This window comes from Dictyostelium discoideum, assembly GCF_000004695.1.
Source record: "Dictyostelium discoideum AX4 chromosome 2 chromosome, whole genome shotgun sequence".
NCBI lineage: Eukaryota > Evosea > Eumycetozoa > Dictyosteliales > Dictyosteliaceae > Dictyostelium > Dictyostelium discoideum.
The window spans coordinates 7,423,677-7,438,311 of record NC_007088.5 but is presented as its reverse complement, the minus strand read 5'-3'; the positions used below and the strand labels follow the sequence as shown (position 1 = coordinate 7,438,311).

Here is a 14,635-nt window from a genome sequence, read left to right as displayed (position 1 = left end):
TTTTTTTTTTTTTTTTTTTTTTTTTTTTTTTTTTTTTTTTTACTACTACTTAAATTGGAAGAGGGTTCGGAGCTGCTGGGGTTTGCCAGGCTTTGTTGAATTTGTATTTGTGAAGATCTTGATTGGTGTTTTTTAGTATTGCTTCGTCGTGTTTGATTTTCTTTAGTGTGATGAATTTTTCAGTTTCGATGAGATTTAGTAATTCTGTTTCTATGACCTTTTGTTCGAATTTTGGCTCTGGTTTGCTTTCATCAGTGTTGAACAATTTGTGACAGATTATCTTCCATAATTGGTGTGCTATTATTCCTATGAGATTGGGGAAGATTCTCTCAGTTCTGTTGTATTTTGATATGTCTAAGGTATCCATTGACCATCTGTGGATTTTGATGAATGATAATTTGTTAACTGTTGATATGATGGTTTTTTCAATATCAAGGATATCTTGGCATAGAGTGAAGAGGTGAGAATAAGGGTCTCTGAATAGGTGGCCACAGATCTTGCATCTGGTGTCTCTTTCGTGGTTGATACCTGGAAGTGATCTTGAGAAGAATCTGAAGAGGGTGTTTCTACCTTTTTGGTGAGAAATGCTGTTGATGTTTATGAATACTTTGGGTATTGCTGTGTTGTATCTCACCGACATCATCAACATCAATGAATTAATCAACCTCAAAACTTTTTTTTTTTTTTTTTTACCTAAAAGCGGTGTATTGTTATATTTTATTACATTTTTAAATTTTTAGATTTTTAAATTTTTAAATTTTTATATTGTTATATGTTGATATTTTTGGTTATATTATGATTACTACTACTTGTTTTTTTTTTTTTTTTTTTTTTTTTTTTTTTTTTTTATTATAGTGGAATTGGGTTTGGAGTGTTCGGGTTATGCCATGATGTGTTGAAGTTGATTATTAATTGGTCTCTGTTATTTAATTTGTATATTGTTTCATTCCTTTCAATCTTCTTTATTAAAATGAATTTCTCTATTTTAATTAAGTTGGTTAGTTCTTTTTCAATTAATGTTGGATCAAATGAGGGTGGAGTTTTAGATTCGTCTTGATTGAATAGTTTGTGACAAATTATTCTCCATAGTTGATGTATAATTATGCCGATTAAATTTGGGTAGATTCTTTCTTTTTTATTTGTTTTGCTAATATCTAGTGAATTGAGATCCCAATTTCTGATCTTGAAGAATGAGAGATTGTTGAATGTTGAAATTATTATGTTTTCTATTTCTTTTACTTGCATACAGTCTATAAAAAGGTGAGTGTATGGGTCACGGATTATATTGTTACAGATTTTGCATGGTACGTTACGTTCATAGTTGATTCCAGGAAGTGACCTTGAGAAAAATCTGAATAGTGTATTTCTACCTTTTTGATGTGATATGTGGTTGATATGTTGGAAGATGGATGGTATGTTGATGTTATTTATTGAAATTAGATTTTTTTGTCCATCTGTTTTTCTTATTGATTTGTATTTGTGAGTGATTAACATGTTATAGATTTCTTTAAGTTGAAGTGGCTTTTTGTTTTGACCTTTGATACAATCAGGTAGTGATTTTAGTTTATTGTGTTGTGGTGCAAAGTTGTTTCTAAAATCTTTCCATCTGTCTACCATCTCTCTTAATCCAATTGATATATATTTGCTGTTGCTGATTTGTTCCATATACCATTCTTGTAGTATGTTGCATGCTTTTATCTTGATAATGTGTAATAATCTATTCATGTTCCAAACTTTGAATGCTATTTGTCTGATACCTAAGTCCCACATCTTAATTCCACCTTCTTTCCAATCACCGTATGCTCTATCCATTGTCATTAATGTTCTATATTTATGTTCTTCTGTGTATGTATTTTTAATTGCGGAGAAGAGGAACCATTTAATGATATTGTTTAGTTCAGTAATGTGTGATTCATTTAGTGAGTCTAGATATTGATGGTAGGATAATCTCGATAGCGCATATGTTTTGACAATTGTCATCTTTGCTCTTATTGTAGTTGCTTGACTTTTCCAATTGTTTAAGCTATCTTTGATTGAGTTGATGATTGATGTGATTTTTGAATTGAGGCCCACTTTCGTGAAATTGAGACCCAAGTATCTTTCTGGAGCTTCACTAATCTTAAATGGGAGGTTTGGTGGTATATTACCAATGCATATCATAACAGTTTTCTCTTGATTAAGTTTTGAAGATGTACCTAGACAGTAGTTGTTGATTTTATCCAATACTAATTTTAATTCTTCTGCTGAGTTGTTGAAAGTTGACATATCATCTGCGAATGCTGTTAGCTTGATTCTTTTCTGGTCTGATAATTTAAATCCTTTAATTTCGATTTCTTTAAGTATATCAATTAGTAGTGCTTCCATTACAAGTGCAAATATTGTTGGTGATAATGGATCTCCTTGTTTTGTGCCTCTGTTAACTGTAATGTGTCCCACCAGGAAGTCATTTATCTTGATCTTATTCGTTGTTTCTTTTAATAGATTCATTATTAATTCTACTATCGTTTTTGGTATGCCATCAACCTCAAAACTAAAAACCCACGACACTTTACTTTTTCATAAAAGAGTATTCAGAGCGGGAATCGAACCCACGACCTAATCCGTGTTAAGGATTCGTGATAACCGACTACACCATCCGAACTAATCGATATTTTCCAAATTATTTAGCTACGTTTTAGATTTAATCGTATAGATCGAAAAAAAAACAAACAACAACAATCTCTTTTTTTGATTATTTCATTTTTCATATAAAAAAGACTTAAAAAAAAAAAAAAAAAAAAAAAAAAAAAAAAAAAAAACCCTGGGAACCCCAAGTTAATCAGAAAATTTCCAGATTTTTAAAAATAAAAAAAATAGAAGGAAAATAAAATGAAAATCACAAACAACACCACAAATATTAAGCAACACAAATGCCTACAAAAAATAAGCGAAATTGTGGATAAAACTCAATTAAAAAAAAAACAATTCAAATACGTCATAAACATCAATCACGAACCAGACGATAAAATAAAAAAAGATTTAGAAAAAAGTTTGGACAAAAAAGATGTTTTAATCAAAAGTAATAATACAATTCAAAATTCGAAACAAAAAAAAAAAAAAAAAAAAAAAAGTAAACTAACCCCTCTTTTAGAGACCCTGTAAAAAAAAAAAAAATAAAATAAAATGAGATCTAGCATCTCAAGGAGAAGCAAATAATAATTGCGTTATCCAATTCAAAAAAAAAAAAGATTTAATCGTATATTTATTTTTAATAACTTTTGTCATATTAATTTAAATCTTAATTTTATAATTTAATAATTTAATCTATTTTTATAATTTAAAATCTTTTTATTTAAAACTCACTAAATATTATAAAAAACAAATAAAAATTTAATATGAATAGCTTATATCACTTTTACTTGGGGAGGAGACAGGGGCCATACTATTGGTCTGGGACAAAAAATCAAACCCACATCAATACGATACCCACAATAGAACAAGCAAAAAAAACAACGGTTTTCTCTAATTATTTAACAATTTTGGTATTGGAACGCCAAAAAACAACGGTTTTCTCTAATTATTTAACACTTTTGTTATTGGAGATCGACCACCAACTCTGGAATAATTCGTTTTTGGCTTATTTTAAAAAAAAATTTACTAAAGATGGTTTTTGGCTAATTTTAAAAATATTTCAAGATGGGGATGTAGCTCATATGGTAGAGCGTATGGTTTGCATAAACAGCAACGATAATCAGAGTTCCATAAGGTAAAGGGATCGATACCCTTCTTCTCCAAAATTTTTGTCCTGAAAACGGTGATCAATGGTTCGATTCTCCATTTATTAGATTGAATTTAATCGATAAGGTCATGAGTTACCATAGGATCTTAGATTCCACAAAGAATACTCGGAATAGGGTAAAAAATTGTTAACTATGACCTATCCCGAACCTCATATTAAACATAATGGCCTTAATAATTCATATCAAATGAGTTTGGAATTGCAACCAACTGTATATTGAATGACCATTTAGAGATGAATAATTTCATATCGAACTCTCCTTAACAAAAGGATAAAAAAATAAACACTCATGAATATATAAAATTCAAACAATTTAAAACTATCTATTTCAAAACATCCAAGCAATTTTAAAGATCCAAACTATTTCCTTAATAAAATATATTAAGAAAATTAACTTGCAAAGCTTATTGTGTTGCAGAATCTGGGTCTCCCAAATAGTATTCTTGAAACAATTTATTTCATTAACTACAATTTCAATATTTTATTTATCCATTTAGTACATTAAAAAAAAAAAAATAATTAAAATGAATAAATAATAATTATAAAAATTCCTTTTATTTTAAAATTAAAATTAATATAATTAAACATTTAATTATTGTTTAATGGAAAAACACTGGTCTAATAAAATTCCAGAATCAATGCTGCCAAATTTAATATCGTTTGATGAATTTATTTTATTCTAAATTTAAAATACCAGCTGATATTTAAAAAAACAGTCAACTCCAAATTCAAACAGGACTACTTTTTACATGGTTTCTACATTTTCAGAAACTTTGGATGATCATTAGCGGAATAGTATGACGAAATTCACAAAACATACACAAACATTTCAAAGACTGAATTTCAATCGCCACTCAACTTGAGAGGATACAGTTAAGTTAAGTTTTTCAATTTATAAGGTTGAGTTTTCTTTTTTTTTTTTTTTTTTTTTTTTTTTTTAATATTAGATTAACAAGATTGATATATGTCCATCTGTGTTAATACGAGTTTTATTTAATATTTATTTATAGGCTTATCATTTAAGCTGAAGGGTTATTTTAATCATATGAATTGATCAAAAGATATAATATTTGGGAGAGATGATTCTGGAATACAATAGTAATTAGCTGTTGTTTTTCTTAGCTTGATCGTTGAAGTGAGAAGGATCTTAGGATCTTTGAAGTTATTATGGTCTTTTGCTGATAAGTTTTTCAGATCTTTTGCTTTTTTGATGTATTCTAGAGTGGCCAATTTGTGCCATTTCTTTAGAAGGGAGCTGTATGATAGTGATTCATCTGTTAAAGGATCTTCACTGTATATTTGATTGCAAATCCAAATCCAAATGTTGTGGAGGATAAGGGCCATTAGGTTTCTATATGCGAATGATCTAGTTAGATCATAGTCTATTGCTTTATAGTTCCATTCAAAGTATTCTTTGTGGAATCTGAGGTTGGCGTAATCTGCATTCACTTCTTGATCTTTTTTGGCTATCGGTGATAATTTTGGAGTTATTCTATTAATGAAATTGTTATTTTGCCTAATTCTTGTATGGTGCCAGTTTTTACCTTTGCCTGTGGTAATATAGATGAAATTTTTGAGTTTATTTATTTTTATGAATTGTTTTGTTTTCTTGCATGAGAAGAACAGGTGACCGTATGGGTCTTTGCTCATATCTTCTTTGCAGAGTGGGCATTGTTTGTTGTGAAGGTAGTTTATTGGAAGGCATCTGGCATGGAATCTAAACATTGTGTCTCTTGTTTTAGGGTCTTTTATCTTCAGTATGTTGTTGAAGAGTTGATTATAGCTGTAGCCTCTTAAGTTTAGAGATGATTGGAATTCCGTTTTAGGGATGGTTGGATTTTGGTCTTGAATTGTGGTATACCATTCTGCCAGTGAAAGTGGTCGTCCATTTTCGTTTTTTATGGATGTGAGATTATTGTTGAAGATTGCTTTTTTTATTCTTATTTTGTTCCATTCGTCTAAGTTTTCTTTTAGGTATCTGGATGTGAATTTGTTTTTTTGGATCTGATATTCCCAGCTTTTGTGATGAGATGAGTTTGTTTGTTTGGTTTCTAGTGCTAGGATGAACTGGTTTATGATCCAAAGTTTCTGCGCCAGTTGTCTCAATTCTATATTCCAAATGTTCCAGCCCCCTACATTTAGTGGGTATCTTGCTCTTTTGGTTCTCATTAAATTAATAACTTGAAATCCACTAGCATTTTTGTTGTTAGGTGCCGATAAAAACCATTCGACCAATTTATTGATTTGGTTTAATTCCTCTTCCTTAAAGTTCTCTACATATGAATAGTAGGTTAATTTAGAGAGTGCGAATGCTTTGAGGATGTTGGTTTTGGTTTTGATTGTTGAGTCAGTGGTTTTCCATAGTACTAAGGATGATCTTATTGTGTTTAATATTTCTGGCATTTTTCTTGTTATCCCTTTGCCTGTGAAGAAGTATCCCAAGTATCTTTCTGGATTTGTAGATATTGGTATTCTTTGGTTGGTATTGTCTGGGTTGCCTATAAGAATTGATGAAGATTTGTCGATGTTTAGTTTTGAGGAAGTGGCTTTGCAAAATGAATTGAAGTGTTGTAGTACTAATTCAAGTTGTTGAGAGTCTGGGACCATTGAAGCCGAGTCGTCTGCAAAGCTTTGGAATTTCTCTCTGTGGTTGCTGTTGTTTAGAGGAAGGCCAGTAATTCGGTCATCTTGTAAAATTTTTCTAGCTAAAGCCTCTATTACAAGGACGAACAGGGTGGGTGATAGTGGATCTCCTTGTTTGACTCCTCTTTTGATCTCAAAGGGTATAGTAGTTCTACCATTAATTTCAATTCTTGCTTCAGATTTGGTGAGTAGATTCATTATCAGGTTGATTATATTGGTTGGAATGTTGATGTGTTGTAGTGATCTGAGTATTGAACCGTGTGAAATCGAGTCAAAAGCTTTTTCGAAATCATATAGTGTAATTATTCCGTTAATTCTTTTATCATTACAATAGTTGATTAATTCGTTCATTGATATGATATTATCTATAATGAATCTGCCTGGTACGAAACCTTTTTGATTGTGGTTGATCACTTTCGTTAGTATTGGGATTATTCTATTGTTTATTAGTTTTGAGTGGATTTTATATATACAGTTAGCCAGTGTAATTGGTCTTCTGTTTTTGATTAGTTCGGGGTCTCCCTTTTTAGGTATCGTGATAATGAGGCCTTCTTTGTAATTTTTGCTAATTAGATGAGGATTTCTTAAAGTGTCGTTGAATGCTGAGGCCAGTATTGGAGCTAGTTTTTCTTTGTGTGTTATGTAGAATAAGTTTGGAATTCCATCTGGGCCTGGAGATTTGTGTGGGTTCAATTTGTTTTAATACCTTCTAGGATCTCTTGTGTTGTGAAATTCAATTTTCAAGGTTGTCCCATGTTGAGTCCCTGGTCACTGTCCAATTTTCCAACATTTCATAATGAGATGGTGCGTCATCTTCTTTGTAGTCATAAAGATTTGAGTAATATTTTACGTATTCTTCTTCGATCAATTCCTGTTTGTTGATTGTTCTACCTTGTGCATCTTTTACTGCGTTGATGGTGAAATCATTGTGTCTTTTCTTGATTCTCGCGGAGATGTACTTGAGTGAGGTTTCTTCGCAATAGTTGTTCAATTCTTGTTTAAGTTGTTCTTCTCTTTTTTTAGATTCATTTATTGCTGAAAGGGTTGCGAAGGCTTGGTCTTTAAATTCTGTCTCTAGTAGGGAGATTAGATTTTTGATGTTTGCCTTATTGTTGTAGTCATTTTGTTTTTGAAATTCTGTGTATAGTTGTTTTATTTTGTTTAGTAAGCTGTTGAGTTGAGAGAAGGAAATAGAGTTATGGTTGGATGACAGCTCCCTTGAATAATCGTTAAGTAGGAAGTCTATTTTCTTAAGCATTATGCTTGAGAGGATTGAGGATTTTTTTAATCTCCATCTGCGCCTGTTCATCTGTATGTTGGGTAGAGTGAAGGTGGTTGATAGGAAGTTGTGATCTGATAGAGGTATGTCATTAATTTTTGGGGGGATTAGGTTCCTTAAGTATAATTGGCTGTAGTTGATTATGCTATTGTTAAGGTATATTCTGTCTAGTCTCCTTTCCAAGATTCTTGTGAGGTTATTGACACTTTTAAGGGAATCGAACCATTGATAATCGTTTTCATGAAGAAAATTTTGGAGAAGAAGGGTATCGATCCCTTTACCTTATGGAACTCTGATTATCGTTGCTGTTTATGCAAACCATACGCTCTACCATATGAGCTACATCCCCATCTTGAAATTTTTTTAAATTTAGCCAAAACCCATGTTTGGTTAATTTTTTTTTTAAAATTGGAATATTCCAGAGTTGGTGGGAATCGATTTCCAATAACAAAAGTGTTAAATAATTAGAGAAAACCGTTGTTTTTTGGCGTTTACTCGTTGATTAAAATGTGACAAATGGTGTTAGTATGAAACAAATAAAATAGGTAGGAATATTCAAAGACAATTTTATTTTTAACGTTTTTTTTTTTTTTTTTTTTTGAACAGAACTTTTATTTTTATTTTTATTTTTATAGACAAATATTTTTTTTGTTTTTCTTCTTTTTTTATTTTTTGGTGGTGTTGGTGGTAGTGAGTTTTTGTATTTTGGTTTTTAGTATCATCTTTGGTGTGGTGTGTATTTGGTTGTGTTTTGTTTATCATCATTTTAGTTGTCATATTATCAAGATTTAGTTGTTTTTGTTGATTCCAACTCAAGTCTTTCCAAGTGGATTGGAAAGAGGTTGGAAAAGCCTTACATTCCATTTTTAACAAAATATGTCTTGGCACTTGAAGAACCAACTACTCCACTAGCATTGTTGGTATTGCTTGATTGATGTGGAGTAGTTTGAATGGTTGATCTTGTATTCCAAGCCATTGTGGTCGAACTTGAACCAAATGATTTTTTTCTACTACCAAAAGAGGTAGAATGAGAGTTGGAACTAAATGATGATGATGATGATGATGGTGATGATGATTTATGATTTGATGATGATGATGAGGTTGTTGTTGTTGTTGTTGTTGTTGTTGTTGTTGGTAAAGATGATGATACCTTTGGTGATGATGAAATCAATGATGATGAAGTTTTAATTTGATTTAAAGAGATAATTGGTTTATTAACTCTTTCATAAGTACGGAAATCTTCGACAGAATTAAATTTGGAGAGGATTTGTTTTAATTCTGGATTTAAATCATAAGGAGATTTATCTTTACCATACTTTTGGAAAGCCCAAAACTTTTCAACACCATAGATTTGTTTTTGTTCATTGAAATCTTGAAGTGTTAATGTTTGGAAATCATTCAATAAGAGTAATTTGATTTTCTTTTCCAAACCATAGGAATAGAATCTAAAAAGGCATTCTAAACCATATCTCCAATTTTGTTTTGCGTCCTCTAAAGCGATGGTCTTAAACTCTTCATACATTTTAATGTTGAAATGAGAACGAAGGAAATGTGACCAAAATCTAAACAAGGTATTCATTTCCATTGATTGACCAACACCGAAACGTTCACGATCTTTCATACATTTACTACGATATTTGTTGTATTTATGTTGAACAAATCCATTCTCTGATAGTAATTCATATGATGGATGTTGAAAGTATGGGAATGGACTTGGTTGTTTTTCGAAATCACCATTACCATCAATTGATGAATTATTAGACTTAATTGATGATGATAATAAACTATTATTACTATTAGATTTTGAATTAACAATTGATGCATAACTATTATTATTATTATTATTACTATTAGTTATTGGTTTACTATTAGAGGATTTAGTTTCAATAGATTTATTATTTGAAACAGAATTTGGTGATGCATTCAATGGACTATTTGAAATTGGTGATGGAGGTTCAGAATTTGGTGCCATAACCCAACCAATAGGAGTACTACCATCATTAACTTTATTACCACTTGTATTCTTTGGTTTTGGTGAATAGAGTCTAGTTGGAGATTTCAAATCATTTAATTTATTTGATGGTTGTTGTTGTAATTTTTGTTTTTGTGGTTGTGGTTGTGGTTGTGGTTGTGGTTGTGGTTGTGGTTGTTGTTGTTTTTGTAATGGTGGTGGTTGTTGTTGAGTTGATGATTTTTGTTGAATTGATTGCTTAGAAAGTTTTGATTCTTCAACAATGATAGTATTAAATTGTTGATATTTTGTTTGTTTATTTCTTTTTAAATCTTGTTCATAGAAATAAAGACCATCATTGATTGCACTTGCCAAATCAGCATTAATATACTTTTTACTATTAATTTTATTCTTTCTGAATGGTGATTGAGTAACAATGATTAATTTATTTGAAATATCATCATCTTCTTCACTATTTTCATAATCTTGATCATCATCATTAAAATTATCTTCAGATTTTTCAGAATAACTACCAAACAATTGTTCTTCCTCTTCAACTTCTTCAATTTGTTGTTGTTGTTGTTGTTGATCATCTTCATCTTCATCTTCTTGTTGTTGTTCATTTTCAAAATCTTGTTGTTCTTGTTCAATATTTCTATAATCGAAATTTCTTCTTTCTTTTATGAAAAAATCTTGTTTATCATCTTCATCACCACTTAAATCAAAGAAACCTTCTTCAGTTTTGTGTTGTTTAATGATTTCAGTATCATTTTCATGTTGATTCAATAAATTTGATAATGAATCTTTTGAAGTAGAACCATTCTCTAATTTATAAAGTTTTTTAGACTTTACTGTTACCCAACCAGATTCTTCACTTGATTGAGCTTGTTGTTGTTGTTCAATACCAACTAAAAATCCATCTTTCATTTCTTGAGTTAAAATCCAAAGTTTTCTTTTACTATTATCCAATATTCTAACTCTATTATTTTGTAAATCCAATTCTAATGAATTTAATGATTTTAATGTTTCAATAACAGTTGAACTTTCAAATGATCTCATTCTATTAAATCCACAAATAAATGGAATTGATACCCATCCTTCTTCATCCATATTACATCTAAGATGAATATCTCTACGTAAATTTTCTTCACTAAAATAATATTGTCTATTATTTTATTATTATATTATTAATTAAAAAAAAAATTAATAAAAATTTCTATTTTTTAAAAATAAATAAATAATAAATACTTACACTTGAGATTGAATTGATTTTTTAATTGAATCAAAGTCTGAAAAATTTGTTTGATAAATATTGGTTGATGTTGCTGATACCATTTTTGAAGTTATTTAATTTTTAATCCAAGAGTTTTTTTTTCTTTGGGGGTCACTTTTATTTTGTTATTTTTTTTTTTTTTTTTTTGTTTTTTTTTTTTTTATTCTTACTTATCAAAAAATTTTGATAAAATATTATTGAAAAGTTCCTTTAAAGAAAGAAAACTTAACAAATAAAAAAAATTGTGTTATGTACACAAAGTGAAACAATAAAAAATTATAGTGAAAAAAAAAAAAAAAATTCATTAAAAAGCTTTCAAAAAAACCTAAAAAAAAAATTAATTAAAAAAAAAAAATTAAAAAATAAAAAAAAATTAAATTAAAAATACGAATACTGCAAAAATGTTTACGGAAATCAAAAGCTTATAAATTAACCGAGGTATTGTTTTAATTAATTTTTTATTATATTAAAATAAATAAATAATAAATTAATAAATAAATAAATAAATAAATAAATAAATAAATAAATAAATAAATAAATAAATAAATAAATAAATAAATAAATAAATAAATTAATTTTAAAAAAAAATAATAAAAAATTATTTATTTATTAAATTATTTATTTATTTATTTTCCAATTCAAAAAAAAAAAATATATATATATATATTTATTTTATTTATTTATTATTATAGTTTTATTTATTTTATTTTATTTTATTTTATTTTATTTATTTAAATATTTAATGTTTTAATTTCTTTAAAATTTGTAATAACAGATTTTAATACATCAATAATTTCAAATAAATAAGATTCTTGATCGATTTCATTAAAATTTTTTTCAATTTGAGAGAATCTAAGTATAACCTGATCAATGATTGAAGCAGTTAAAGTTTTAAGAGTTGAAATTTTATCATTCATTGAATTTGAAGGTGGACTATTAGTGGTGGTGGTGGCAGTGGTATTGGTATTAATATTACCATTTGAAGAATTTAAATTAAAACAATCATTTGAAATTGAGATTGAACTAGTTTTACTTAATTGAAAAGGTGAGAATTTAATACTAGTTCGTTGATATAATTGAGAATCTTCAAATAATTTTTTAATTTTAGTAACAGATCTAGAGATTACAATTAAATTATCTAAACTGATCTCGGTTGAATTAGCAACGACATCATTTTTAAGTTGTGAGAATAATGGACCCAACCTCTTGAGTGTAGATTCAATGGTTTCACGCATGTATTGACAATTCTTTTGAGAGACTTCTTGTCTATTACGATAACTTGTTTTATAGGAATTGAAAGCTGGTAATTTCGATAAAACATCCCAAATATCGAATAATCTTTGTCTATAGTATACAAATTCTTTGGTGTTATTAGTGGTGCTATCAGCATATTGATTTTGAAAGTTATCTCTAAATTGTGCAATTTGATCTCTAATCTCTTTAATTAATACATAGATTACACTAACCAATGGTGCTAACTTATGTTTTGGTGTTATCTTTAGTGTATTGATCTTTGGTGGTGGTAAATCATCAAATTGTGCACTTGCTTTAACTGGTAATCTAACGATTTTTTGTAAATTTTGTACAACTTTTGCAAGATAAATCAATTCACTCTTTGATGAAATTCCCATTAATGTTTCTTCTGCTTCATATAATACCATATCAATATCAAACATATGTTGAACTAAATCTTCAACTTTTAATTGAATCGTTATTTTAAAATCTTCTTCTAATTTTGGTTGTTGTTCTTTTTGTTGTTGTTGTTGTTGTTCTTTTTGTTCTTTTTGTTGTTGTTGTTGTTGTTGTTGTTGTTGTTGTTGTTGTTGTTGTTGTTGTTGTTGAACTTGTAGTAGTTGTTGTTTTTGTGGTTGAGTTTGTGGTGGTACTTGAGTTGTATTTGATATTGTAGCATTATTTGAGGTTGAAGTTGAAGTTGATATTACACTTGTTGAAACTAATTTTGGTGATGGCATTAAAGGTGATTGTGATTTCTTTATGTTATTATTATTATTATTACTATTTGATAATGATGCAATTATACTCCATTTACTAAAGAAGAAATCTAAAACATCATTAACACATCTTAAAGTTCTCATAATTGTAATTAAATCAACTAAACAAATATCTTTACCAATATCGTCACTTTGAGTTAAACTTGAAGATTCATCTTTTAATTGTAATAATAATGATGGAATTGATTCATTAATCTTTTGAAGTATTGCTTTCTTTAAAATTTCTAATCTTTTAATTTGTTGTGGGTCACCACTATTATTATTGGAATTATTATTATTACTATTATTATTGGAATTATCAGTATTTGGTAATTCAAATTCAAATGAAGAGATTACTTCAGAATCAACATCTGGACCGTCAATTAAAATTTTCATAATACTTTTTAATGAACTTGCAACGAGCACAATCTCTTGAAATGATAAATTATCTTGTAAATCTTTTTCTAATTGAATGAATTCCTTTTGAAGATCTAATATAGTTTTATCAATTAATTCTTTAATAACTTGAATCTTAAATTCAATTTCATTATCTTGACCATTTGAAATATTATGACGTTCTTCATCGTCATCATCGTCATCATAATAATCGTCATCATCATCGTCGTCACTATAAATTTGATGGTTTGGTGATGATGAGATGAAACCAGGTGGTTTCTTTAATTCTTCCTCCTCATCATCATCAATTGAAACATCATGTGATAAATCTGGTGATGATGCTGATGAATCATTTGAAATAACTGACAATCTTGAACCCTTATATGATACAACACCTGCTGCTGGTGATAATAATGAAGATGATGATAATGATTGATTAAATACTTGAAATACTGTTGGACGACTATTTTTATTACTAGTGGTACCACTATTATTAATACCATTAGCATTGTTAGCATTAGCATTAGCATTATTATTATTATTATTATCAATTGAATCAGTAATTGTAGTTGAAATTGCTAATAATGATGATGATGATGATAATAAACTTTCTTCTTCTTCAAAGATTTCAGCGATTTCTTTATCTAAATTAATAGTTTCATATTTTGAAGATAATAAATAATCTTGTTCAAAGTATGGTTTCAATGGTTTAACAGTTACAAATTGACCAGTGATTGGATCCTTTTCAAATATTTCCGAATAGTTATCAATGATAATCTTGATGATACTCGTTGAACGTGGTGAATCTGCAATTAGTTTTTCAGGTGTTTCAGATTTTGATTTCAATAAAGTTGGTGCGAAAATTATTGCTAAATTTGAACTATCCATATTGTTACCATTGATTGATGATTTTGCAACTCTTGCTAAAAATGCAAATAAATATTCCAACACTACTAAATGATGTGGTACTATCTTTTGAATTATCGATTTAATCATTGTTAATCTCATATCTGCATCTGATATACCATGTGATACTATCAATGCTTCATATGAATTAAATGTAAATAATGGTTCTGGTAATTCTCTTAAATATGATTTTAATACTGATGTTACAACATGTGGGTTCGATACTTTTGATAAATCAATTGTTTCATCTATTATTATTAAAATTTAAAATTTATTAAAAATATTAGTATAATAATAATAATTAATTATTAATTATTAATTTAATTACATTTTTCATAAGCTACTTTTAAAGAATTTACATCAGTAGGATTACCAAATAATCTAAATAAACCATTTTCATTGATTGCATATTTCTCTA

General features: G+C 28.4%; 7 protein-coding genes and 3 non-coding genes across 10 annotated transcripts in view; 2 read left to right on the top strand and 8 right to left on the bottom strand.

Moving 5' to 3' along the window:
• Window positions 1-49: 49 nt before the first annotated feature.
• DDB_G0276979 (hypothetical protein) lies at window positions 50-649 on the bottom strand (the record flags this gene model as incomplete). Its single annotated transcript, XM_637831.1, has 1 exon — window positions 50-649. The coding sequence occupies one exon, from the start codon at window positions 647-649 to the stop codon at window positions 50-52; it is 600 nt and encodes a 199-aa protein (XP_642923.1).
• A 200-nt stretch (window positions 650-849) lies between these two features.
• On the bottom strand, window positions 850-2,487 carry DDB_G0276981 (hypothetical protein; the record flags this gene model as incomplete). Its single annotated transcript, XM_637830.1, has 1 exon — window positions 850-2,487. One exon carries the CDS (start codon window positions 2,485-2,487, stop codon window positions 850-852), a length of 1,638 nt encoding a protein of 545 aa, XP_642922.1.
• Window positions 2,488-2,567: 80 nt separating this feature from the next.
• tRNA-Val-AAC-8 lies at window positions 2,568-2,641 on the bottom strand. The gene has a single exon. It is a non-coding gene; the product is annotated as a tRNA-Val (tRNA).
• A 1,036-nt stretch (window positions 2,642-3,677) lies between these two features.
• On the top strand, window positions 3,678-3,773 carry tRNA-Ala-UGC-3. Its single transcript has one exon. It is a non-coding gene; the product is annotated as a tRNA-Ala (tRNA).
• A 138-nt stretch (window positions 3,774-3,911) lies between these two features.
• Window positions 3,912-4,801, top strand: DDB_G0277069 (hypothetical protein; the record flags this gene model as incomplete). Its single annotated transcript, XM_637829.1, has 3 exons — window positions 3,912-3,989; window positions 4,726-4,754; window positions 4,789-4,801. The coding sequence occupies 3 exons, from the start codon at window positions 3,912-3,914 to the stop codon at window positions 4,799-4,801; spliced, it is 120 nt and encodes a 39-aa protein (XP_642921.1).
• Window positions 4,802-4,819: 18 nt separating this feature from the next.
• DDB_G0276983 (hypothetical protein) lies at window positions 4,820-6,772 on the bottom strand (the record flags this gene model as incomplete). The annotated part of the gene is made up of 1 exon (XM_637828.2): window positions 4,820-6,772. The coding sequence occupies one exon, from the start codon at window positions 6,770-6,772 to the stop codon at window positions 4,820-4,822; it is 1,953 nt and encodes a 650-aa protein (XP_642920.2).
• Window positions 6,773-7,154: 382 nt separating this feature from the next.
• On the bottom strand, window positions 7,155-7,679 carry DDB_G0277067 (hypothetical protein; the record flags this gene model as incomplete). The annotated part of the gene is made up of 1 exon (XM_637827.1): window positions 7,155-7,679. One exon carries the CDS (start codon window positions 7,677-7,679, stop codon window positions 7,155-7,157), a length of 525 nt encoding a protein of 174 aa, XP_642919.1.
• Window positions 7,680-7,953: 274 nt separating this feature from the next.
• tRNA-Ala-UGC-2 lies at window positions 7,954-8,049 on the bottom strand. Its single transcript has one exon. It is a non-coding gene; the product is annotated as a tRNA-Ala (tRNA).
• A 504-nt stretch (window positions 8,050-8,553) lies between these two features.
• Window positions 8,554-10,986, bottom strand: DDB_G0277065 (hypothetical protein; the record flags this gene model as incomplete). Its single annotated transcript, XM_637826.1, has 2 exons — window positions 8,554-10,816; window positions 10,904-10,986. The coding sequence occupies 2 exons, from the start codon at window positions 10,984-10,986 to the stop codon at window positions 8,554-8,556; spliced, it is 2,346 nt and encodes a 781-aa protein (XP_642918.1).
• A 669-nt stretch (window positions 10,987-11,655) lies between these two features.
• The window catches only part of gacS (RhoGAP domain-containing protein), a gene marked incomplete at both ends in the record, with an annotated part of 3,161 nt that continues 181 nt past the window's right edge, over window positions 11,656-14,635 (bottom strand). The window contains 2 exons of the mRNA XM_637825.1: window positions 11,656-14,465; window positions 14,546-14,635. The exon at window positions 14,546-14,635 is cut by the window's right edge and continues 181 nt beyond it. Of these exons, the coding sequence (XP_642917.1) occupies window positions 11,656-14,465; window positions 14,546-14,635 (2,900 nt within the window). The remainder of the gene's footprint in view (window positions 14,466-14,545) is intronic.